The sequence below is a fragment of the Pelophylax lessonae genome, assembly GCF_965119305.1.
Source record: "Pelophylax lessonae genome assembly, chromosome: 5".
NCBI classification, from domain to species: domain Eukaryota; kingdom Metazoa; phylum Chordata; class Amphibia; order Anura; family Ranidae; genus Pelophylax; species Pelophylax lessonae.
In genome coordinates, this window is record NC_138772.1 from 11,378,395 (window position 1) to 11,403,073 (window position 24,679).

Genomic DNA, 24,679 nt, shown 5'->3' on the forward strand with positions numbered 1-24,679 from the left:
CCAATACTGAATGTATTAGCCTATTGCTGATCAGTCCAAAAATGATTATTGGAACTCAGTATTGATCAGAGCCTGGTACTGATTATCACAGTTCAATATTGGTTATCAGAGCCTAGTACTGATCATAACAGTTCAATATTGGTTATCAGAGCCTGGTACTGATTATAACAGTTCAATATTGGTTATCAGAGCATGGTACTGATTATCAAAGCCCAGTATTGATCATCAGAGCCTTGTACTGACTATCAAAGCCCAATATTGTTTATCAGAGCCTTGTACTGACTATCAAAGCCCAATATTGATTATCAGAGCCTGCTACTAATTATCGAAGCCCAATACTGAATTTGGATCCTATTGCTGATCAGTCCAGTAATGAATATTGGAGCCTGGTACTGATTATAAGAACCCAATACTGATTATCGGAGCCCAATATTGATTATCAAAGCCCAATGCTGAATTTGGATCCTATTGCTGATCAGTCCAGTAATGAATATTGGAGCCTGGTACTGATTATCAGATCCCAATACTGATTATCGGAGCCCAATATTGATTATTAAGAGTATGGTACTGATTTTCAGAGCCCAATATTGATTTTTGGAGTCTGGTACTGGTTTTTAGAGCCCGAAACTGATTTTTGGAGTCTAGCGCTGATTATCAGAACCAAGTACTAATTATCAGAGCCTGGTACTGATAACCAGAGCCTCTTATTGATTATTGCACACTGGTACTGATTATCAGAGCCTCTTATTGATTATTGCACACTGGTACTGATTATCAGAGCCTCTTATTGATTATTGCACACTGGTACTGATTATCAGAGCCTCTTATTAATTATTGCACACTGGTACTGATTATCAGAGCCTCTTATTGATTATTGCACACTGGTACTGATTATCAGAGCCTCTTATTGATTATTGCACACTGGTACTGATTATCAGAGCCTCTTATTGATTATTGCACACTGGTACTGATTATCAGAGCCTCTTATTGATTATTGCACACTGGTACTGATTATCAGAACCAAGTACTAATTATCAGAGCCTGGTACTGATTACCAGAGCCTCTTATTGATTATTGCACACTGGTACTGATTATCAGAGCCAAGTATTAATTGTCTGAGCCTGGTATTGATTATCGAAGACTGTTACTGATTATCTGAGCCTGTTCCTGACTATCAAAGCTCCGTATTGATTATTGAAGGCTGATACTGAATATTTGAGCCAGTATTGATTACTGGAGCCTAATACTGATTGTCTGAGCCTGTTGGTGATTATCAGAACCCCGTATTGATTATCAGAGTCTGGTACTTATCAGAGCCTAGTGCTGCATACTGGGGCCAGGCATTATGTAAGTATTTTGGTAACTATTTCTTTTCCTAATGGCATGTTTATCTTCTACAGGCATCTCATCCTCTATGAAGAGTCCCTCCGTGAGTCGAGTGATAAAGACACGGTACAGGATTGTGAAGAAAAGCAGCGCTCCTCTTTTCATCTCCTCTCCATTCTCTACTCTCTTCCCGTCTACTTACTGGAGGAATCGGTAGGTTGGACTTTGTCCCTAATGGCTTTTTTTATATCCTAGTGATGTGCCACAGCTTGTGTGTTATTTTACAGTGATCATTTATAGGAGCTCTAGGCAGGGACAGGAGGGTTATTACATCATTTCGTCATAGGGGTTTTTAACTTTTAAACAAGCAACATGCCCACATGGTTAGAGTGAATTCTTGCTTTTGGAACATGATGTCATGATAGGATGATATCACCAGTCTGCTGCAGTCCCTGGTAAGAAGTGTGACCATAATGGCCTGGGCCACCAGGATGTGGGTTGAATGACACTGGCCACCATTCAACCCAGTAGAGTAGCCTACAAGCAAGTAAAGTATAAGAGAAGATACAGAGCTGGAAGAGCTTACAATTTGTTAGGATATAAGGGAGGACGTAGAAGTTAGAAGAGCTTACAGTCTATTGGGGTATAAGAAAAGATGGAAGAGCTTACAGTTTAAAGGGTGTAATGGAGAGTACTAAAGGTAAAGGCGCTTACAATCTTTTAGGGTAAAAGGGAGGATACAGAAGGTAGAAGAGCTTACAATCTATTAGGGTATAAGGGAGAATACAGAAGGTAGAAAAGCTTATAATCAATTAGAGTATATGGGAGGATACAGAAGGTGGAAGAGCTTACAATCTATTAGGGTATAAGGGAGGTTACATAAGGTGGAAGAGCTTACAATCTATTAGGGCATAAGGGAGGATACAGAAGGTGGAAGAGCTTACAATCTATTAGGGTATAAGGCAGGATACAGAAGGCAGAAGAGCTTACAATCTATTAGGGTATAAGGGAGGATACAGGAGGTGGAAGAGCTTACAATCTACTAGGGTATAAGGGAGGATACAGAAAGTGGAAGAGCTTACAATCTATTAGGGTATAAGGGAGGATACAGAAGGTGGAAGAGCTTACAATCTATTAGGGTATAAGGGAGGATACAGAAGGGGAAAGAGCTTACAATCTATTAGGATAACAAGGGAGGATACAGAAGGTAGAAGAGCTTACAATCTATTAGCGTATAAGGAAGAAAACAGAAGGTGGAAGAGCTTACAATCTATTAGTTTATAAAGGAGGATACAGAAGGCAGAAGAGCTTACAATCTATTAGGGTATAAGGGAGGATACAGAAGGTGGAAGAGTTTACAATCTATTAGGGTATAAGGGAGGATACAGAAGGTGGAAGAGCTTACAATCTATTAGGGTATAAGGGAGAATACAGTAGGTGGAAGAGCTTACAATCTATTAGGGTATAAAGGAGAATACAGAAGGTAGAAAAGCTTATAATCAGAGTATATGGGAGGATACAGAAGGTGGAAGAGCTCACAATCTATTAGAGTATGAGGGAGGATACAGAGGATAGAAGAGCCGACAATCACTTGGGATACAGAAGAGGAGACAGAAGGTAGAAGAGGTTGCAGTCTGTTCGGGTAAAGGGGAGGATACAGAAGGTAGAAGAGTTTTCAATATATTGAAGTATATGGGAGATATACATAAGAGGAAAAAGTTTACAAACCATCGGAGAATTGGTTAGTAATATGGAGAATTTCTTTGAGATTATAATTTGTGTTATTTTTCTTATATTAAAGTACATAAACGGGGTCTTCATAGAAGGTGGGTTGGAAGGAGTTCCTAACCTATTATTTTGCCTTGGGCCTTTTTTGGTGTTAAAGTGTTTTTAAAAGTCCTTTTTTTTTTGCTTTTAATGCATTCTGTGCATTAAGGTAAAAAAAACCCTTTTCATGTCATCGTCCCCAGCCCCCCTTAAATACTTACCTGAGCCCGAGACTTGGCAGCAACTGGAACCATGCTCCACGGCTCCTGCCAATCAAATCCAGTGAGGGGGCATATTGGTTTGAGCCGCACTGTGTGTGTCAGTGGGCGCACACAGTTATGCTTGAAATCGAGCCCACACAAGTGCTCCCATAGCAATTGGCTTGCTGAGGGGGCACCCGGAAGGCATGAGGAGCCGGGCTACCCTAGAAGAGGAGGATCGAGGCAAAACCTTTACACAGAGCAGGTAAGTATATAACATGTTTGTTATTTTTTATTATTTTTTTTTTAAATAGGAAGATTTATAACCACTTTAAAGTGTTGGTAAACCCTTCCATATACCAGTGAAGTGACTGGCCTCAGTTGATACAGAGATAAAACAAGTCATCCTACATAAGTTGTACCTGTTTATTTACAGCTTCTCTACTCTACATCGGTTTCAATGTGCTAATGGTTTAGGCCCTGTTCACACCTGGGTGTTTTTCAGCTCTTAAAACGCTCATCTCTGAAGTCTCAAAACGCCCAACAAGCAAAATCACATTCATTTCAATGGCCCCTGTTCACATATTAGCGTTTTGTTGCCTGAAGCTCAACAAAGTCAATGAGCTTCTTTTTTGGCAGATTACAGGTGTTTTTGTTAGATGTCAATGCCTTCCTCCAAACAGTTGCAAAAAAATGCCCGAAAAAACACCTGAAAATGATACGGTCAGGTGTGAATGGAGCCTTAGGGCTCTTTCACACTATCCGTCTGTCGGACTAACTCCGTTTATCTCAGCGGGAGATTGATGCGCCGATCCCCCACTGAGGAGGAGAATGACAGCTGTTCTCCGCACTGTGTGCGGAGACACAGCTGTCAGTTCCCCAGACATCTCTATGGGGGAATCGGATGGGAACGGACCGTCGATCCGATCCGCTGGACGGATGGAAAATAGGGTTTCCATCCATCCAGATTTGACAGATCAGATCGGATGTCAGCGGACATGTCTCCGCTGACATCCGATGCCCCATAGGGTTGTATGGGGGGACCGTTCAGATTTGCCAAAAAAAAATGGACAGGCGGATGCGAACGGTCCGCCTGTTTGAAAGGGGCCTTAAAACTTGTCTGAGAGTTCAGAAAAAAGGGGTGGAGCTATGAAGTTGCACTCTGCAGAGAACAGTGAGGAGATCTCTGAGAGCTGATTGGAGGGAAGGGACTCTCCCCCCTTCACACTGCTCACAGGAACAGAGCTGAGGCTGTCAATCAGCTGGAGCTTCCTCTCTTGTCACCATTCTTCTCTTGGGAAAAACTTGTCAGAAGTGACTCATGCTGATAGCAGAGGAAGGAGGCAGCAGATAGAAATGACACTTAGTGCTCTGGACTGAGACACACTATAGAGGGAAATGCTTTGTTCAGATTTCATTTCTGAGCTTTACAACCACAAAAGCTTCCATTGAACCAGTGCAAAGCACAATACAGGCTATTTGGGTCCATTTGGCCCGCCTCACCATCACTGGTCTGATTGTACTTTGTATGTACACGGAAATATACAGAATGTGGCCAAAGTTATGTTGACCCCCCTTTCAGGTGTTTCCAGTAAAGGATACTGTTGGGGCCCATTCATGCCACAAGGTGCATGCTTACGTACGGTGAAGCACGATACAGTATATGTTGTTAGGCAGCCCATTTAATATTAATTGGCTGCAATGCACCTCAACGCACAAGAAAATGGGGTTTGCTGGTGCGCCATAGCCAACGTCGTGCTTTAAAGGGCGCTTAGTACATTATTAAGATGTTTTGGAACTACATTTCCCATGAACTCATGTACTCTGCAGTGTAATTGAGCATCATAGGAAATGTAAGTCAAAAACATCTGGGGTGCCAAGGTTCACCATCACTCAAATCCAGCGAGGGGGGCGGATCGGTTTGCTCCACAGTGTGTGTTTCAATAGGTGCACACAGTTCTGCTTGAAATCGATTCCCAAACAAGTGCTCCCATAGCAAGTAGCTTGCTGAGGGGGCACTTGGAAGGCAAGAGGAGCCAGGCTCCCCTAGAAGAGGAGGATCGTAGCTGCTCTATGCAAAACCATTGCTGCGGCGCTGTTTAGAGGTGTCCCCGCTGTCAGATGAATACAGCACAGCGGGAAGGATTCCTCCATTCACCTCACTTATATAGATATGGAAATCATTTTTTTTTTTTCCGTTCAGCCCGTCGGCTGCCCAGCTTAAATCCAGCTCTATTTGGCCCTGTTCCTAAGATATGAGTACCATTATGGTGCAGGAAGATCTAGAACTTTGCATTTTACAAGCTTTGTAGAAATGCTTTAAAATGATTGTAAGTCACTTGGGAACTTTTACTTTGCAGGCGTTTTAGGTATGTTTTACAGACCTTCTCTTTATGAGTATAAAATGGCAAGGTGGAAAAATGGATGAAACACACAAAGCACTGCATTAAAATGTATTTAAGCATATGTTTTTTATGTAAATCTCATATGAATGAGCCCTTAACGTGTTTTAAATGTACGCAGCATTTTTAGTGTACTGAGTTGTATTGTAAATGAAATCTACACATTTTCTGCTTTCATTGACAACTATCCCGGTATAACATTGATATCCCAACATGGAGAGCTGGATTTGTTGAGGAATCTGCACTTAGTTTTAATCTTAAAGCTGCAATGTTATTAAATTGCTCAGAGATGATTGGCTGTTTTTAGCAGAGTGCACCTCTGATCTTGCGATAAAAGGGGACCTTGTATTGCCCGGCCGGATTGCTCATGTTAGGTTTTTATCCCTTGTCTCCAGCAGAAGGGTACGAAGTTCAGAACAGGAGCTTTGTGTATCAGAGACTGTTCAGAACACCATGCTTTCTTAACACATTAGCAGCTGCTCGTTTTGACACCTTTCACATGGCGGTATGAAGATAGTATTCCGTCATCCTCAGGACAGGCAACTTGTCTTCTGTTATGTCCTTCAGAAACCATTAAACCTTTCCCTGACTAAAGATGGACTTCCCTGTTTATAAACTCCCCTCCTACTAAGGATAGACATCCACATTTATAAACCTCCCTGCTGCTAAAGATGGAGCATCAAGTTCAGTGAAGCACTCTTCTACTAAAGATGAACCTCCACGTTACTTAATCCACTCTACCACGATAGAGGGACCTCCCTCTTCATATTTCCTTTTCCTAATAAATTGGAATCTCCCCCCTTTTAAACCTTTCTTCTACTAAAAAGGGACCCCCACCTTGCTTAAACCCCTGTCCTACAAAGAGGGACCTCCCTGTTTATATTCCCATTTATATTCCCATTCCCTACTAAAGATGGATGTGACGGGAGTCACTTTGGGCATGGGGGGTTGTGGACCCCAAATTCCTTTAGAGAAGTTGGGGGGCACCATGCCCAGCCTTATGGGGCTCTCTTATGTTTAAGTCACCCTGCATCTGTTATGGATGCAGGGTGACCAGGAGGGTGGTGAACACTGAGAATATGGTTTGGACTACTACAAATAGGACAGGTGGGTGATGGTTTGGATTGCTTCATATTTGTCAGCAAGGTCTCCATGTAGAAATATTGAGATTTGTTCCCATTTGCCATGAGGTCTCTGACCAGGAAGTACAACTCCTAATATGATTGAAAGAGTTTTAAAACAAGAACCAAAGGACAAACTCTAAACAAAACATCATAAAACAAGGGTGGCAATCAGGCTGTCCTGGAGGACTTATAAAAACAAAGTTGCTGTCTTTGTCTCTGAGGCACACTAAAGATCGGACAAAGAGGATAGTACAAAAAACGATCAAGACAAACATTTAGAGGGATCCAAGAAAGCAGCTCCACTAAGTAAGAAAGGACCTGGATTGAGAGAAATTGAGTCTATCGTTGAGCTTGGATAGATACCAAAGGCAAATTGATCTTGCCTATAAGATCGGACAAAGAGGATAGTACAAAAAACGATCAAGACAAACATTTAGAGGGATCCAAGAAAGCAGCTCCACTAAGTAAGAAAGGACCTGGATTGAGAGAAATTGAGTCTATCGTTGAGCTTGGATAGATACCAAAGGCAAATTGATCTTGCCTATAAGGTGAGAGGCTAGAGCACTCAGAGGTGACACACAAGGTGAAGGAGATCTTAGTCACTTAATTGCATGAGTGAAGCACGGATATAAGCGAGGAACGTATTCACACAAGCTATTTTGGATGTTCTCTATATAATTTTTTTCTTTTGGACTATTTCATTTAAATATTTATATCTAAAGAATTACAATTGAATTATTCACAGACATCTTTTCTAGCACCGTTTTAATAGAAAATTGCATGTAGCACTTTATTTTGAGCACAATATATATGTGTTTTACTGTTTATGAATCAGATTGAAGACCAACACTGGATTTATATAATTTATTTATTGATATCACTGGTAAAGAAGTAGCACTCTGATATTTATTTATTTATTTATCCATTGATACACACCGTACTCATATATTTATTTATTTTAAGAAAACCTTGATATTGACTGATTTGATTAATACACCTGCACTTTCATCACCTAAAAACATAAATATTATATTTATCACGCGGAGCACCTTTAAAGCAAGAATTGTACACATCACTGCCACCAACCCAAATAGAGATCCATTAGAGCCAATCCCTGAAGCGCACCACTACCCTTTGAATTATATCATTTACTGCTTTAGTATCAGTCCCAGTGGCGCTGCAGCAGGGAGTCTCTGGCCACCTCAGACAGCGCAGGGATCACACACACCCCCTGTTTGATTGCACAACTCCTAATATGGTCATTCCAGGAAGTTCAATGAGGAGACTGACTGTCTAACAATGTTGCTTTTGTCTGAGGTGGCTTTCCATTCACCTATTGTCGGGTGTGCTAATGAACTCACCTGTTGTCTGCTAAGGGATGTATTGACACTCAGAGTAATGTGTATTGGGGGCTCCTTATGGAACCATTGTTCTGTGTCTGGCTATTGTGTACTTTGTTTGTCCCCTGGGGGCTTCTGTCTCATCACACATAACAGTCTGTCTAATCAAGCTATCTGACCAATCCCTGCTGACTCATTTTCAAGTCCTCATTTGCATGGCTATGGAGGACCTGAAGGAGAACGGCATGTACTGTGCAATTGACCAATGGGAAAGTGGTTGTTGGGGGCAGGATGTTCCAAATTCTGTATAAAAGTGTGCTGTGTACTTCCAATAAATTGTCTTCCTGTTTGAACTTACATACAGCCTGCCTGGTGTTTGTTCTAATGGATTCCGGACGGCACATAGCTGTAGTTCGGATCCCGGATCCTTGGTTGACCGAACCATCAGACGTTGCCATCTGCAAGCTGACTCACTAGAAACAGAGGAGTGTCGGGAGAGCGGAAGCGAGCGAGCAAGGGTCTCGTCACAATGGACCTCTCCTTTTTTAACCCCTTTCCTACTAAATATTGTCCCCTCCATTTAGAAATCTCTCTGCTACTAGAGATATACCTTTATGTTCATCAAACCACTCTCCTACTGAAGAATGGCCTCCACATACCTTAAAACACCCCCCCCCCCCCCCGACTAAAGATTGACCTCCTCATTCATAAACCTCTCTTCTACCAAAGATGGATCTTCCCATTTACAAAAAGCTCTACTACTAAAGATCAAATCTTCCAACATTTAAACTCCTCCCCTACAAAATGAGGACCGCCACATTCATAGTCCCTTTCCCTACTAAAGATGGACCTGTTCCTAAACCTCTCTTCCACTAAAGATGGGACTCACATGTGCATAATCCCCTCTCCTACTAAACATGAAACTTCTCTGATTACGAAATCCGCTATCCTCCCCATTAATAAACCCCTCTTCTTTTAAAAATGGACCTCTCCATTCATAAACCCTTTGCTACTAAATATGGAACCTCTGCATTCGTAAACGCCTTTGTAACCAAAGAAGGACCTCCTGATTTGTAAACCGCTCTCTTACTAAACATTTTCCTTCCTGTTCATGAACACATCTACTGGAGGCTAACCCCATTCATTAACCCCTTTGCTGCTAATGTTGGAGCTTGTTGTTTATAAACCCCTCTCCTACTATGGATAGGCTCCCCTGTTCATAAACTTTTCTCCCACTAAAGATGAGAACTTTACGTCCTGAATCCCCTCTCCTACTAAACATGAAACTTTCCAGATTTTGATCCCCTCTCTTCCTAAATATAAACCTCCCCATTCATAAGCCCCTTTGCTACCACCCCCCCCCTCATTCATAAACCCCCTTTTCTACTAAAGATGGATCTCCTGATTCATAAACCCCTCTCATACTAATGAAGCAAACTAGCATTCTAAAAAGTGCCACATCCAATAAATAATAGCAAAAAAAAAAAAAAAAACGCCTCACAAGAATTACTTGTGTGATCAATGGTGGTTTTTAAAGGCACAACATGAAACACATAATTTCATATAGAAGATACATTTTATATAACACATGTTAAAAAATGAGTGTATTAAAAGGCTTAAAAGATAGCCAAAACATGGTGAACATTCCCTGCAGATTTCTCCCTTTAAAGAAAAAAACAGGACATAAATGACCATAAACATCAGATAGTGTGTAGTCACTTTGGGCCGGTGGTTTGTGGACCCAGCTTTCTTTGAGAGCCCATTTTCCAGAGCTCCCCCGGGCCCTCTTATGTGTAAGTCACCTTTTGTCTATTGGGGGCACAGCGTAACCGAGAATCCCTGTAGTTTCTGCACTAACCAGACTCACTGTACAACCACACCGGACTCATCATTCATTTTACCCTGGTTATCCAGGGTTCTATATGTGTGGTTTGTGTTTTAAGAATGAAGGATCTCTTTCACTTGGGACAGTAATATTTCTGAACAATATCCTCAAGAAATATATGAAGATAAATAATTCCACCTTTTAGACTACTAGAATATTGTAAGAGTGTCTCATAGACCATTGCTAGATAGTTTGGGGTGGGGGTTGTTAAGTGTTTATTCTTAAGTGGCTGTATCCCATTGTTCTATTGTTTCTGTCTGCCTTGGGAGCAAACGATTAGGGGATGTATATGTGTATGTGGATTAGCTGCTTGAGGGGAGGGGGGATTTCTCCTGCAGCCCTTCCTAAAGACTGTCAGTGTGTCCGATTACTGAATGTAGTTTATCCCACCCTGTGTCATTATACAAAGAGGAGGAGATTGTCCCCTGAGTTTATATCTCTTTGTGCCTGTGTTTGAATAAACAGTCTTATACTTCTTACCACCTAACATGTCTCGACAAGTGACTGGGTGGGCTAACAGATCTTAAATCGTGCTAGTACCAGACAAGGAATGCTTATATGTCGGACATACTCCTCTTGAGTATGGGGGCCTGTATCATCCAAGGGGCTTTGTCCAGTACTGAGTGGTCAACGCATTTTGCTTAATTTGTAGCTTCTTCAGGACCGTGTGTTTTTAGGGAACAACGCTATTATCAAACAAATAAACATATGTATTTTTGTTAACATGATCATCTTTGGTAAATACAAAACAGCTGCACAGCTTACATCGATGGTGGTAGTTGGTGAAATTCCTAGAAACCAGTCTGGGGGGCGGACAAAGGGGACCCAGGCATAACTAGCCCAAGGGGAGAGGAGAAGCATACAAAGGTGGAAAACTTCTCATACTAAACATTTTCCTTCCTTTTCACCAACACATCTTCTATTAGAGGTGAAGCCTCCCCATACATTAACTTGTTTGCTGCAAATGATGGAGATCCTTGTTCATAAACCCTTCTACTACGGATGGACCTCCCTGTCCCCTCTCCTTCTAAGGATGGACCTCCCTGTTCATAATGTCCTCTACTTTTAAGGATGGACCTCCCTGTTCATAATCCCCTCTCCTACTATGGATAGACCTCCCTGTTCATAAGCCCCTCACCTACTAAGGATAGACCTCTCTGTTCATAATCCCCTCTCCTACTAGGGATGGACCTCCCTTTTTATAACCCCTTCTCCTACTAAGAATGGACCTCCCTGTTCATAATCCCCTCTCCTACTAAGGATAGACCTCCCTGTTCATAAACCCCTCTCCTACTAAGGATAGACCTCTCTGTTCATAATCCCCTCTCCTACTAGGGATGGTCTTCCCTGTTCTTAATCTCCTCTCCTACTAAGGATGGACCTCCCTGTTCATAATCCCCTCTCCTGCTAAGGATTGACCTCCCTGTTCATAATCCCCTCTCCTACTAAGGATGGACCTCCCTGTTCATAACCTCCTCTCCTACTAAGGATGGACCTCCCTGTTCATAACCTCCTCTCCTACTAAGGATGGACCTCCCTGTTCATAACCTCCTCTCCTACTAAGGATGGACCTCCCTGTTCATAATCCCCTCTCCTACGAAGGATGGACCTCCCTGTTCATAACCTCCTCTCCTACTAAAGATGGACCTCCCTGTTCATAAGCCGCTCTCCTACTAAGGATGGACCTCTCTGTTTATAATCCTTTCTCCTATTAAAGATGGACCTCACTTTTCATCGACAATTAAAGATAATCCTCTTTCTTTCTAAACATGAAACTTCCCTGGTTACAAACTCTTTTACAAAGGATGGTTCTCCCTGTTCATAATCCCTCTCATACTAAAAGACTTAAAAACATATCGGGTTTGTTACATTCCAACCTAGTTTTTGCCTTTGGCTTCATCAGTTCCATTGTAAATAGCAGTGTAGGAGACAACAGTGTATTTAGCAGTATAGAAGATAACAGTGTATTTAGCACAGGGCTGAGCAAATTTTAGGCTGTGTGATCAGACTCTTCTGTTCTGGTTTCAATTTAAAAGAGAGAGTCTGAAAGAAAAAACCTTCTGCTTTCTCTGTAGAAAACCCATAGTGCTCTCAGGGTCCTTTGTCATGGTTCTTTAATGTATTAAATGGGTATTTGTAAAACGTTTCATATACAAATGCTTGCAAAAAATCTGACATAAACATGGATTTTTAAAACTTATTAGCCTAAACATCAAATAAAATGGATCAAAAACAAATGATAGCTTTTTTTTTTTTTTAATACAAACTTCTTATGGTTGATAATGGTTGGTGCCACAGTTGTGAGTTTATAAAGCATGAATGTGACTTTCACCAAGCATTCTCTGGTGGAGAATCAGTCACTGCCATTTAAAACCCGTCAGGCTTCCCGGCCTCACCACACCACACCGAGTAGGCAGAGCTCCGGCTGTTATTGGGTTAAGTTGCTTTGTTCTTTTTCTCTTCAAATCTTGAAAATCTCTGGAAGTTCTCCACACACCCCCTTCCCCCCTCCCTCCGAGACCCGCTCCTACAGGAAATAGATAAAAGTATATTTTAAATTAATTTTACGACATTTTTTTCAGTAATATTTTTGTTTTAAATAGATTTATAAGCAGCTCGGGAACCATTTGGGCAAATTTATGAAGATAATTTTCGCTCTCTCGATAAGGTTAAATTTACACCTGCTATTTCCATATTAATTCACCCGGCTAAGTGGATCTAATTTTCCCTCCTTTCTCCTGCCGGCCGAACGCGGCCTTTCCTAATGCAATTTCCTCCTCTGTAAATCAACCTGATCGCCAGTCATGATCAAGTTAAATTAACTTAAATTAATTTACTTAATAAGAGTTCCAGATCGTTGTGAGCGAGCTGGAGATTTATTAATAGCTCTTCAGCCGCTTCCCCCGTGTTATTTCCTGTCCTCGGGCCGGCCTTACTCCTGCCGCTTGTTCTGGGGGACGTGTCTGTTTGTCATCTGTTTGTGGCTATCCCTCGCGCCTGCCGAATAGTGGACAATACAAAGATTAAAGCTGACCTCCAGCCTTCCCTTCAGTATTGCACAGTTGTAGCGGCTCCTCTTCTGGACTGAAATGGCTTCCTCTGATTTCACTGCACACTGTGATCTTCTCACAATGTGCATTAGAGCTGCAGTAAGTCAGAGCCCCACCTCATTTCCTTGCTGGAGGATGTCCAGCATTATGATTTCCTTATCAATTACATAGTTTGTGAGGTCGAAAAAAGACAGTCAATCCAGTTCAACCTATGATGTGTGTGTGTCTGATGTTAACCGTACATTGTATACCCCTGTATGTTGTACATTGTATACCCCTGTATGTTATACATTGTATACCCCTGTATGTTGTACATTGTATACCCCTGTATGTTATACATTGTATACCCCTGTATGTTGTACATTGTATACCCCTGTATGTTGTACATTGTATACCCCTGTATGTTGTACATTGTATACCCCTGTATGTTGTACATTGTATACCCCTGTATGTTGTACATTGTATACCCCTGTATGTTGTACATTGTATACCCCTGTATGTTTTACATTGTATACCCCTGTATGTTTTACATTGTATACCCCTGTATGTTGTACATTGTATACCCCTGTATGTTTTACATTGTATACCCCTGTATGTTGTACATTGTATACCCCTGTATGTTGTACATTGTATACCCCTGTATGTTGTACATTGTATACCCCTGTATATTGTGGTCTTTAAGGTGTCCATCTAATAGTTTTTTTAAAATATCAATGCTCCCTGCTGATACGACTGCTTGTGGAAGAGAATTCCACATCCTTACTGCTCTTACAGTGAAGAACCCCTTACGTATTTTAAGGTTAAACCTTTTTCCTCTAGTTTTAGTGAGTGGCCACGTGTCTTATTGTATTCCCTTTCTCTAAAAAGTTTTCCTTATGCTAGGGTATTCACCAGTACAGTATTTTTACATTGGTATCATATCCCCCCTCAATCGTCTCTTCTCCAGAGAGAATAGGTTCAGTGCTTGTAGTCTTTCCTCATAGCCGATGCCCTCCATTCCCCTAATTATTTTTGTTGCCCTTCTCTGGACTCTCTCCAGTTCCAGCACATCCTTCCTGAGGACCGGTGCCCAGAACTGGACAGCATACTCCAGATGTGGCCGGACCAGAGTCTTGTAGAGAGGGAGAATAATCTCTTTATTTCTGGAGTGAATCCCCTTTTTTATACATCCCAGTATTCTGTTGGCTTTGCTTGCAGCAGCTTGGCATTGCATGATGCCCAGAGGTTTCCAAGCTCTGACCCGTGGGCCACATCTGGCTTGCTATGGGATTTTTTCCAGCCCTCAGGTGACGTCCCCAAATTAAGGATATAGATCAGTTGGTTCCTGCCTTTGAGCTCCCAGATGTAAGGGAGGCTCTGATGTTGACACTAATGCAAGGGAGCACTCTGATGGGGACAGTGATGTAAGGGGGGACAATGACATAAGAGTAGATTATGATGGGAACCCTGATGGAAGAGGGGACTCCTAAGGTTGACACTAATGCAAAGGGGGTTCTAATATGGAACCTGATGTAAGGGGGAGTTTTTTACTTAAGTTCCTTCACCTTTCTTCATATCAAGCTGATTCCGATAAATATCCAAAAAAAGTGTTCATTTACTATTCATTAATTATTAAAACTGTTTTTTTTTTTTTTTTGACCCCGAATATTTTTTAAAGTAGCCGAGCCCTTAGATCATAAAAAGGGCTAGAATGAAAGAATAAAAAAAAAAAAAAAGACGGGGAGGAGGGAGGGGAAGGTTTGGTAAGGTTATGGAGCAAGACCAGTTAGAACCCCACCACACTCAGAACCATTTCTTACCATGCCAGGTAAATGTTAGATTGTCCATAAAGAATCCTTAAAGTCACCAGGAAAATAGTGAGTAATATGAGGGGACCAAATCTTTCTCAATATCTTAGGTTTATCATGGAGTACATCCGCCAGGTTTTCGTTTACTGAACATCATGCCATTTTTTGTGTGATTTCTGTGACTGTTGATGTGCTGGACCACCAGGCTTTGGCTTTGGTTTGTTTGGCTGCTGTAAAAACAAAGGATACAAGTCTAAGCTGGTTAACCGTACAGCCTGTTAGTTTGAGGTTGCCTAGGGCTTCATATGAATTTTTAGGGGTGCTGTTACCCAGTACAGTATATATTAATGTATAGACTCTAGTCCACAAATGTTTAATCCTAGGACACTCCATTATGTATGAGCTGGTGTACCAACTGTTTAAGGCACTCTGCTTGAACCTAGCCAATCGTTGAGGTACCATATACTAGCAAAGTAAATCAATTTTTTTCCGAGCCCACTTTTACAAAACGCAAAAGTGGACCAAAGAATTACACTTAGGGTGTGTCATATGGTCTGAAGCAGAAGGACAAACACAAAATTGGGACTTTATATGAGGTGTGACCAGCTACTGTATAGTAATGGAACTGCATAGAAAGATGTCATATGGTCCTCTCCTGAAGAGGAAGGACCCTTCCCTAACCCCTTGGGGTATAAGACACCTGACAGAGGTAAAGCACACTCAGGTCCACCTAGCCAAAAGCCCCAGCGGGACCCGCTACCTCATGATCATTTGAAGTTAGCCAATGAGTACTGGGTGAGGCGCTTTCCCATAGAGAGACCCCCCCCCCCCCCCCACGGCAGGGGAGGAAGGAACCTAAGGGCCACACAATCCTCATCCTCCTCCTAGACTTCAGGATAGGTCTGAAGATTCACACCCTACCATCCATTAGTGAAAAAACACACATAAATAAGTGACACACAGTGAAAAAAATAAAAAAGATGCCAGCGCATGTGCAGTGGCTAGGCCTTGCAGCCTGGTAACAAAAATGTCCCCAGTCTTGGCCAAAAGGTCTAGCCCATGAGGCGATGTACAGAAAAAAAGTGGTGTTATGGCCTATTGCCCTTTCCCTCAATCAGGTCTCAAACCCATAGTGATACCAGGAGCACCCCTGTGACCCCACTCCCAGGGGGCGCATAACATTGCAGGCTCTCTGCCTCCCCAACCCCTGGCCAGACAAGTATATTGGGAAACAAGGGGGGTTGGGTATAGTACAAAGTGTTAGCTCTCCTTTGTTGTGGAAGGTGGATATTGGCCAATTCTATGGTGGGGAAAAAAAATGAAATCCACCCTTTTTGCCACCAGTGGAAACCAGCCCTGAGAAAATTAAGAAGAAAGGTCAAAATTAATCGAAGGGGCAACTCTGGGTGGAGCATGCGGGCAACTGGATGAATGTAATGTTCACCATCACTGAAGCCAAGATGCCCAGACCAAATTTCAAATGTCAATATACAACCCTTAAAGATGAATTCCAGGTATGGAATATTTTTAGATGGTTATATTATTGAAGCTTGGGTCAATGTAACTATGTATATATAATACCTTGGAAGCGGGAACGTGGAAGTGGGGTGTCTGGCGTTCACTTTTTAATGTATTTATTTTTTTAATAAAGGTGAACTAAGGCTTTAAATAAGTGGCACAATAGTGCTGTGGCCAAAAAAAAAAAAAGAAAACTCAATGCAGAGTTCAAAAATAATGCTGCAGAAATCTGCTTACCAACCCTTACAAGTTTCGAACCCAAGGGCAGTGATTCGTGAAGAAAACACGCAATGGCGCCTACAGAACACAAGTGCGTTTTTAAAGCGTTTACAATAGTTGCATTTTTAATGCCAATGAAGATGTGTTCTCAGGGGGGATGTCATGTGACCATACATTTTGGATCTAGAACATTCCTGTCCATGTGACGGCTTCTGGAAATTTTTATGTGAGCGCCATCTGTTTCCCAACAGTAACCTCTCCCGATGCCACAAGCGTCCGTACCCTTCCCCGTCCATGAGTCCCGAGCGGCAGCAGCTGGCATCTGTATCAGTGGGTCCAGGAAAAAAGTTGTGAAACCTCCAGCTTCATCACTGGGAGCGAGCAGGTTCAGAAATCCAATCCGACCCACTTCACAGCGCCGTCAGCCCTGACTATTACCCCAGTAACCATGGGTTCCCTTACTCACACGTCGTCACGTTGTATACAAGGTTCTTCTTGGCATAATATGATAAGGGGACAGCAGATTAAATCATGCTGAATTTACGACTTGCGGAGGAATTGATAAGACATCTATCTGTCACATCTGTACATTGCATCTCATCCTTCGTCTTATCATATGATGTGGCCAGAAGCAGGCTCCATCCTTTGTGAATTACTCCACACAGGATTTGTGTAATCCCCATCTCTTTAATCTTCTTCTTTTTTTTTTTTGGAAATGAGCCACTTAAAGCTATGGCTGTCCCTGTGGCCTGCCAAATGGGGGGCGATACGAAGATTAAAGCTGAGCTCTGGCCTTCCCTTCAGTCTTGCACAGTTATATGGGCTTCTCTCCTGGACTGAAATGGCTTCCTCTGATTTAACTGCACACTGTGAGTGTCCCACAATGTGCAATAAAAGCTGCAGTAAGTTAGATAGAGCCCCACCTTATTTCAGGGATGCACCAATCCGACTTTTTTGGACCCAATACCGATATCTGGCATTGTGAAATCGCCGATACCGGAACCGATCCAGAGCTACACACAAAGCAAGCGGCTGCAATACAGAGCAAAGCCGCTGCTTCATGTGTACGGCTCCTCCATTCACAGGCGGAGTGCATCTGATATAACTCCACCTGTGAGCCGGACCTATACAGGAAGTAGCGGCTCCCATCCCATACAAGCACTGCACCTAGTAAGGGATGGCTGAGCCGTTACCAAGCAAAAACCAGATCGGCCAGTGGATCGGTCAATGTTACCGATCCCCCGATCCATCTAAATGGCCATATCGGCGCCGATATCCGATCAGAATATCAGATTGGTGCATCCCTACCTCATTTCCTGGCTGGAGGATGTCCAGCATCATTTTTCCCAAGATGGAAGGCCCACGTTGTAAAATGAAAACGCCACTTTTTGTTCCAATTTTTTTTTTTTTTTAAGCTCCTCAGTGCTGTACTTGTGAACAAAAAACGTGAAATGTGAAATCAAAGAACACAAAAAAGTGCACAGAGGGTACAGTAAGGCCAATCCACCAAAGAGAAGAAGCCTCTAACCCTGAGCTTCCCCGGGGCACAAGACTCCTGATAGATGCAAGCTCCTCCATGGTCAAGCTAGGCCAAATCCAGGTGGACCCCACTCCTTAGAGACCAGCTGAAGCCAGTCCAACAAGTACCTAGTGAGGGGCTCTCCCGAAGAGAGACCCCCTCAACATGGGCAGAGTCAAAAGATCCAAAGGCCAAAGAACACCCCCCCCCCCCGGACATGAGGGCAGGTGGTGACGTGGTGCAGCCCATTAGTGTTTTTTTCCGGCACCCCTAGGAGGCACATCACCAGGAGTTCCTTGTGCCTCTCAGCCCCAGGCCAGACAAATACAGCCCCATTCAAATCGGGAAGGCATTAGAACTTAGGGAGAGTCCAGCCATCAACAGGGGACAAACCTGGTAAACCAGACCAGATTCAACCAGGGAGGAAAAGTGTCCCTCCGACCATTCCCAACTTATTACAGTGGATGCTAACCCCCAGTACACCCTAGTTCATAGGGCGTCAGCTTTCTTCCTCCTCATAAGAACGGAAACTATAGTTGATTTTAGCCAAAAGGCCAAGTTATTTTTTACAGGCACCTACACTGCATGTTTGTTATTTTGCACAGAGATGGTAGGTACAGGTTTGTCGGGACTGTCCTTGATGTTGGGGAGAGTATCTGTGACCCTAGAGTCTTATTCCTGAGGACCGTTTGGCAGGTTTGGAGTGGGGTCTACCTAGCTTCAGCCTAGAGTGCCTTGCCCCATCAGGGGTCTGGTGCCCCAGGGGGTTCAGGGAGTGAGGGCCTTCCTCTTCGGAGGTTAGTTCTGTTCTATACTCTCTGTGCACTTTTTTGTGTGCTGCCATTTCACAGTTAAGCTTTTTTATGCATGGCACCGTGGAGCTCCCAAAACAAAAAGAAATAAAACATTTCCTCCCCATCCTGACTGTCCCTTACCCACCCCTTTCATTTATTGGCTATCAGTCCCAAGTACGGCTCGGTGGGCTCCACTGAAGGATGTCGGCTAGAACCGAGTCTGACCCGACTCAAATCGTACTATAAAGAGCGTTTTAGTGACCGCACACCATAGCAAGCCGTGTGTCAGGAAGATGGAAGCAAAATGTAAATATTCGCCAGCATACCACAGATCTTCAGATTGAGTTCAAAACTGTTTTTATTAGTATGATGACATCATAAGAGAGAGTGCAAAATTTCAGATTCCTGCAGGATACCTTCATCAGGCATATAATGGTTATATGGAACTTGTGCGATGGGAGTATGGATGGATAGATGGTAGCAGCCTCAGCGCACTTCATCTAGGCTGTGCCCACTGATGCGTCTTCCCCCCCCCCCGGGCTTAGTCATGGAGCAACCTCCATGAATAAGCCTCAGGGGGGCAAATTGCATCAGAGAGCATGGCCTAGAGCAAGGGTCTCCAAACTTTGCTAACAAAGGGCCAGTTCACTGTCCTTCAGACTTTAGGGGGACCGGACTGTGGCCTTATGTTTCCTTTTCAATCTGCAGCTGTTGTAATTTTCTGAAAATGCAATACAATATGGCCCCCTGGAGGTGTTCTGTACACAGAATGTATACTGACCACACCCCCAGAAACATAATTTCCTGCTTGTGTGATTGGCTCACCAATTTTCCCAGAAGTCTGCACTAAGATACAAGTCAGATTTCTGGCATCTCCTGCAATAAAAATGTCATTTATGGTGAGATCCTCCCAATAGGAACACGTCTAAAGGGATGCAGGCCCAGCAGCTTTCCTCATTAGAGCCCTGCAGCTGCCACAGCTGATAGATAATTATGAAACCACTCCCATTAGACCCACTCAGCACAGAGGAACAAACAGTGATTTCTTCAGAATAACAAAAGATAGGAATCTGCAACAAAGTTTGTTACAATCCCTGCAATGTACAGAGATCACCCAGAGGGGGGTGTTTTTTTTTTCTCAACAAAAGCGGAGTTACGCTTTAAGAATGATGGAAAAGTTTATTTTTAGACGCGTTGAAACTTTCTCCCAGCGCCGGCATAGAGCGACATCGCTGTGATCTTTCTTCATTTCTCCCTGTAAATTCGTTCCCCATTTAAGTCCCCCTACAGATGCGGCACGTTCCTCCTCCCCTTGTCACCGCAGCTTCCAGCGAGCCGGCGGGGTAATTTGCTCTCTAATAATCTGCGCTCGGCGCGTTGCTTAAGCTCGTCTCACAAGATGACATCTCATTACGGGGAAGAGCGAAGATTTCAAGCGGCACAATCCAGCCGCCACTTTTCTGGCTCTTGTGCGGAGAAGCCGCGGTGTAATCTGTTTAATGAGGATGGAGCCGGTACACAGGCGCTGCCTTTGTTTCATGGAAGCCTCTGACACCCGGGCCGGATAATCCCTTTTCTGCCAGGGGAAGTTTCTGGGGTGTCGTACAAGGCGCTCTCTTTGTTGAGGGGGGGAAAGAACACGGCTTAATCCGTCGCAGACTGACAGTCGCATCCTCGGCCTGTCAGAGGACGGCGCATTATGTAGATACGCCTCGGCCCCCTTCATACTGTACCAGTCCCAGCTATTTGGGGTAATTTCTACTAACTGGCCCGTTTTAACATCTGCCGGACTGGCAGGAAGCAGGGGGCACATGGAGGATATACAGATCTATTCAGAGCAAGGGCTATAGCGGTGTGCAATCATCGATTAATCACATTTCATTTTCTGGTTGGGTAAAGATGAACTCCAGGCACGAAAACTTTCATTTAAATATATTCCTCAATTGCCACAGAGGATATTAATCCACTTTGTGTGCACCAAATGCCTTTGCAACCCCAGATATTACCCTGTAAATGTAAAAAATGACCTCTTCACTGTTCTGTACATAGTCTGTGCACAGTGCAGAGCTGTGGGAGGGACCAAGCAGGCTACACCCACTGCAGAAGGGGGCGGAGACCAGACCAGTCACCCTACACAAGGAGAGCAAGCAGAGCTTTAGGAGAGGCCCAGCAGGCTACACCCACTACAGAAGGGGGCGGAGACCAGACCAGTCACCCTGCACAAGGAGAAAGAGCAGAGCTGTGGGAGGGACCAAGGAGGCTACACCCAATACAAGAGGGGGCAGAGACAAGACCAGTCACCCTGCACAAGGAGAGTGAGCAGAGCTATAGGAGGGGCCCAGCAGGCTACACCCACTACAGGGAGGGAGCGGACACCAGGCCAGTCACTCTGCACAAGGAGAGCAAGCAGAGCTTTAGGAGAGGCCCAGCAGGCTACACCCACCACAGAAGGGGGCGGAGACCAGACCAGTCACCCTACACAAGGAGAGCCAGCAGAGCTGAAGGAGGGGTCCAGCAGGCTCCACCCACTACAGGAGGGGGTGGAGACCAGACCAGTCACCCTGCACAAGGAGAGAGCACAGAGCTGTAGGAGAAGCCCAGCAGGCTCCACCCACTACAGGAGGTGGCGGCTTAGCGCGTATACGTGCGAATGCACAAACACGTGTTTCGCATTTTAAATAATCTACATTTAGTTGGGTTATTTTCACCTAAGAAATGTAATAGAACACATTTTGGCTTAAATTTATTAAAAGGATTATTTATTTGCCAAATTTTATAAATGCCGAATAATATGTGTTTTTCCCTAAATTTTTGGGGGTTTTTTGTTTATTTAGCAAAATATAAAAAAAAAACCCAGTGGTGAATCAATACCACCAAAAGAAAGTTCTATTTGAGTGAAAAAAATGATAAAAATGTCATGTGGGTACAGTGTAGCATGACCGCACAATTGCCATTCAAATTACGACAGCGCTGAAAGCTGACAATTGGCCTTGGCAGGAAGGGGGCCGGTATTGAAGTGGTTAATGAGTAATATATAAATGGGGGTCCTAATCTTCCAGCTATGTTGTGTTGCAGAGGAATTTGAATCCCCGAATTGGCTGAACAGAACAATGGGTATTTGGCAGTTGACACAGTTCACACATCTACATCCCAGCTGTGTGCCTAATATTTTGGCTGGAGTCTCTGCTTTAACCACTTCAGCCCCAGAAGATTTACCCCCTTCATGACCAGGCCATTTTTTTTTTGCGATACAGCACTCCGTTACTTTAACTAGCGACTAGTGCGCAGTTGTGCGACACTGTACACAAATAAAAATTGATGTCCTTTTTTCCCCCACAAATAGAGCTTTCTTTTGGGGATATTTGATCTCCTCTGTGGTTTTTATTTCTTATAAACAAAAATAGGGAAAAATGGTGAAATAACTAAAATGAACTGCGCAAAGTGGATAATATTAATAATATTGCACTAAGGCTCCGTTCACATGTCAGCGTTTGGACCGCGGGCAGAACCGCCGTGGTTCCGCCCGCGATCCGGAGATTTATTGCAAATCGCGGGACACCTAGCGTTGCCCGTTGATTTGCAATAGCCCCCCAAACGCCGAGCGATGTTGCCGCGATTTCCGCCTGCTGAATCGCGGCAACATCGCGCAAACAAGATCGCGGGACGCAATACGCTCCAAAGAAGCTCTTGTACTTCTTTGGAGCGTATTGCGTCCCGCGATTTTGTTTGCGCGATGTTGCCGCGATTCGGCAGGCGGAAATCGCGGCAACATCGCTCGGCGTTTGGGGGGCTATTGCAAATCAACGGGCAACGCTAGGCGTCCCGCGATTTGCAATAAATCTCCGGATCGCGGGCGGAACCGCGGCGGTTCTGCCCGCGATCCAAACGCTGACATGTGAATGCAGCCTAATATGTGCTAAATAAACTTAGTGAGATTAATAATAAATAAATAAGTGAGTGTGCAATTATGGGAATCTCTTCCACACTGCGAGCAGCAACAAAAAACGTGTAAACGTAATATGTGTGAAAAAAGGGGGTGAATGTTGCGCTCAACAATATAACTCACAATAAGGTGCTAATGTGCATAAATATAATAACCAATATAAATATAAAAGCCAATAATATGTCTTAAATTGCTAAAACCATTAATAGCATATACTACAACAATGGATAAAAGCAAAAGACCAGCTAATATATAAATAAAAAATATAAAAATAAAGTCCTTAAAGTGGAGTTCCACCCTATTTTTATACTTACCTCCATCTTCTCGCTCCGGGTCACCTGAAAAAGAAATGGATAATCGCATATTTTTTTTTTACTTACCTCGTAGCGAAGAAAAAATACTTACCTTACTTCCTCCTTCCTCGGCCGTGGCCCGTCGTCACTTCCTGGCTCTGCAATGATTCCTGGGAGCTGAACGTCATAGCTCCCAGGAATCAATGCGCCTGCACCGCCCCGACGTCAGTTCCGGGTCGCGCGCATCATCCCCTTCTAAACAGCTTCTGGGCATGCCCAGAAGCTGTAGAGGGATGACGCGCGCGACCCGGAAGTGACGTCGGGGCCGGCGCAGAGCATCGTGGGACCAAAGAAGGCGGAAGAAGACGCCGAAGGGGATCTCGCTGGCTTCAAGCTGCCCACATCTGAGATGGCAGCGCTGGACAAGACCTTTGCAAGGTAAGTATCTGTCCTAACAGGTAAGTGCAACCCGGGACAGATCAGAGGCTAGCCATTGTGGAATGAACTAGCCCTGACTGTCCCGGGGGTATTATAAAAAAAAAAAAAATCCAGGTGGAACTCCGCTTTAAAGTGCTCAATTCAAGGTGATAAATTCTCAGCAATGTGAACAGCGTGGACTTGGTGGGAATGATGAAAAGCCTTCACCTCAAAACCTTCACCCAGTGCTCTGATTAGGTACTTCTTACCAGAGGGATATGACCCCTTAATTACAGGGGGTCATAATCAGCATTGGTATCCATAAAAGCTCCAAGCCATCCTCATCACTGTCCTCTCATCAGCAAAGAAAACATGACCAGATACTTATAGGAAACTCCGGTTGTAGGGACATCCAAAATGCAAAATAGAAAGGAGACTCCAATAGTGTAATATGCCAATATAACGAAGGTTTAATGTTAAAATAGCACTTACTCAATTACACCTGAAATTCCGCCTTCTAATACAAATACATCAATCAATGGGTTTAATGGATGGAACGCCGCTCCACGTCAGCGTTCCACCAACCCGGAACTCTCTGGTCTCACGCTCCCGACGCACGTTTCGTCAGGCCGTGCTGACGTCATCAGGGGATCATCTTGATCCCCTGATGATCTTGATCTTGATCCCCTGATGAAAAAAATGGAAAAAATGAAATTTCTTCATCAGTTTAGGTCAATATGTATTCTGCTACAGTCAACTCTGACTAGTCTCCCAGTTCCTGACGCTGAAAAACATCCCCACAGCATGATGCTGCCACCACCATGCTTCACTGTAGGGATGGTATTGGCCAGGTGATGAGCGGTGCCTGGTTTCCTCCAGACATGACGCTTGACATTCAGGCCAAAGAGTTCAATGTTTGTTTCATCAGAGCAGAGAATTTCCTTTCTCATGGTTTGAGTGTCTTTCCGGTGCCTTTTGGTAAACTCCAGGCGGGCTGTCATGTGCCTTTTACTGAGGAGTGGCTTCCGTCTGGCCACTCTACCATACAGGCCTGATTGGTGGAGTGCTGCAGAGATGGTTGTTCTTTTGGAAGGT

The 24,679-nt window shown here is 43.7% G+C and overlaps 1 protein-coding gene across 1 annotated transcript in view; it reads left to right on the forward strand.

Annotated features, from left to right (window-relative positions):
• Positions 1-24,679, forward strand: part of ZC3H3 (zinc finger CCCH-type containing 3) — a gene marked incomplete at its 5' end in the record, with an annotated part of 425,081 nt that overhangs the window by 159,719 nt on the left and 240,683 nt on the right. The window contains one exon of the mRNA XM_082257608.1: positions 1,401-1,539. Coding sequence (XP_082113734.1) covers positions 1,401-1,539 — 139 coding nt within the window. The remainder of the gene's footprint in view (positions 1-1,400; positions 1,540-24,679) is intronic.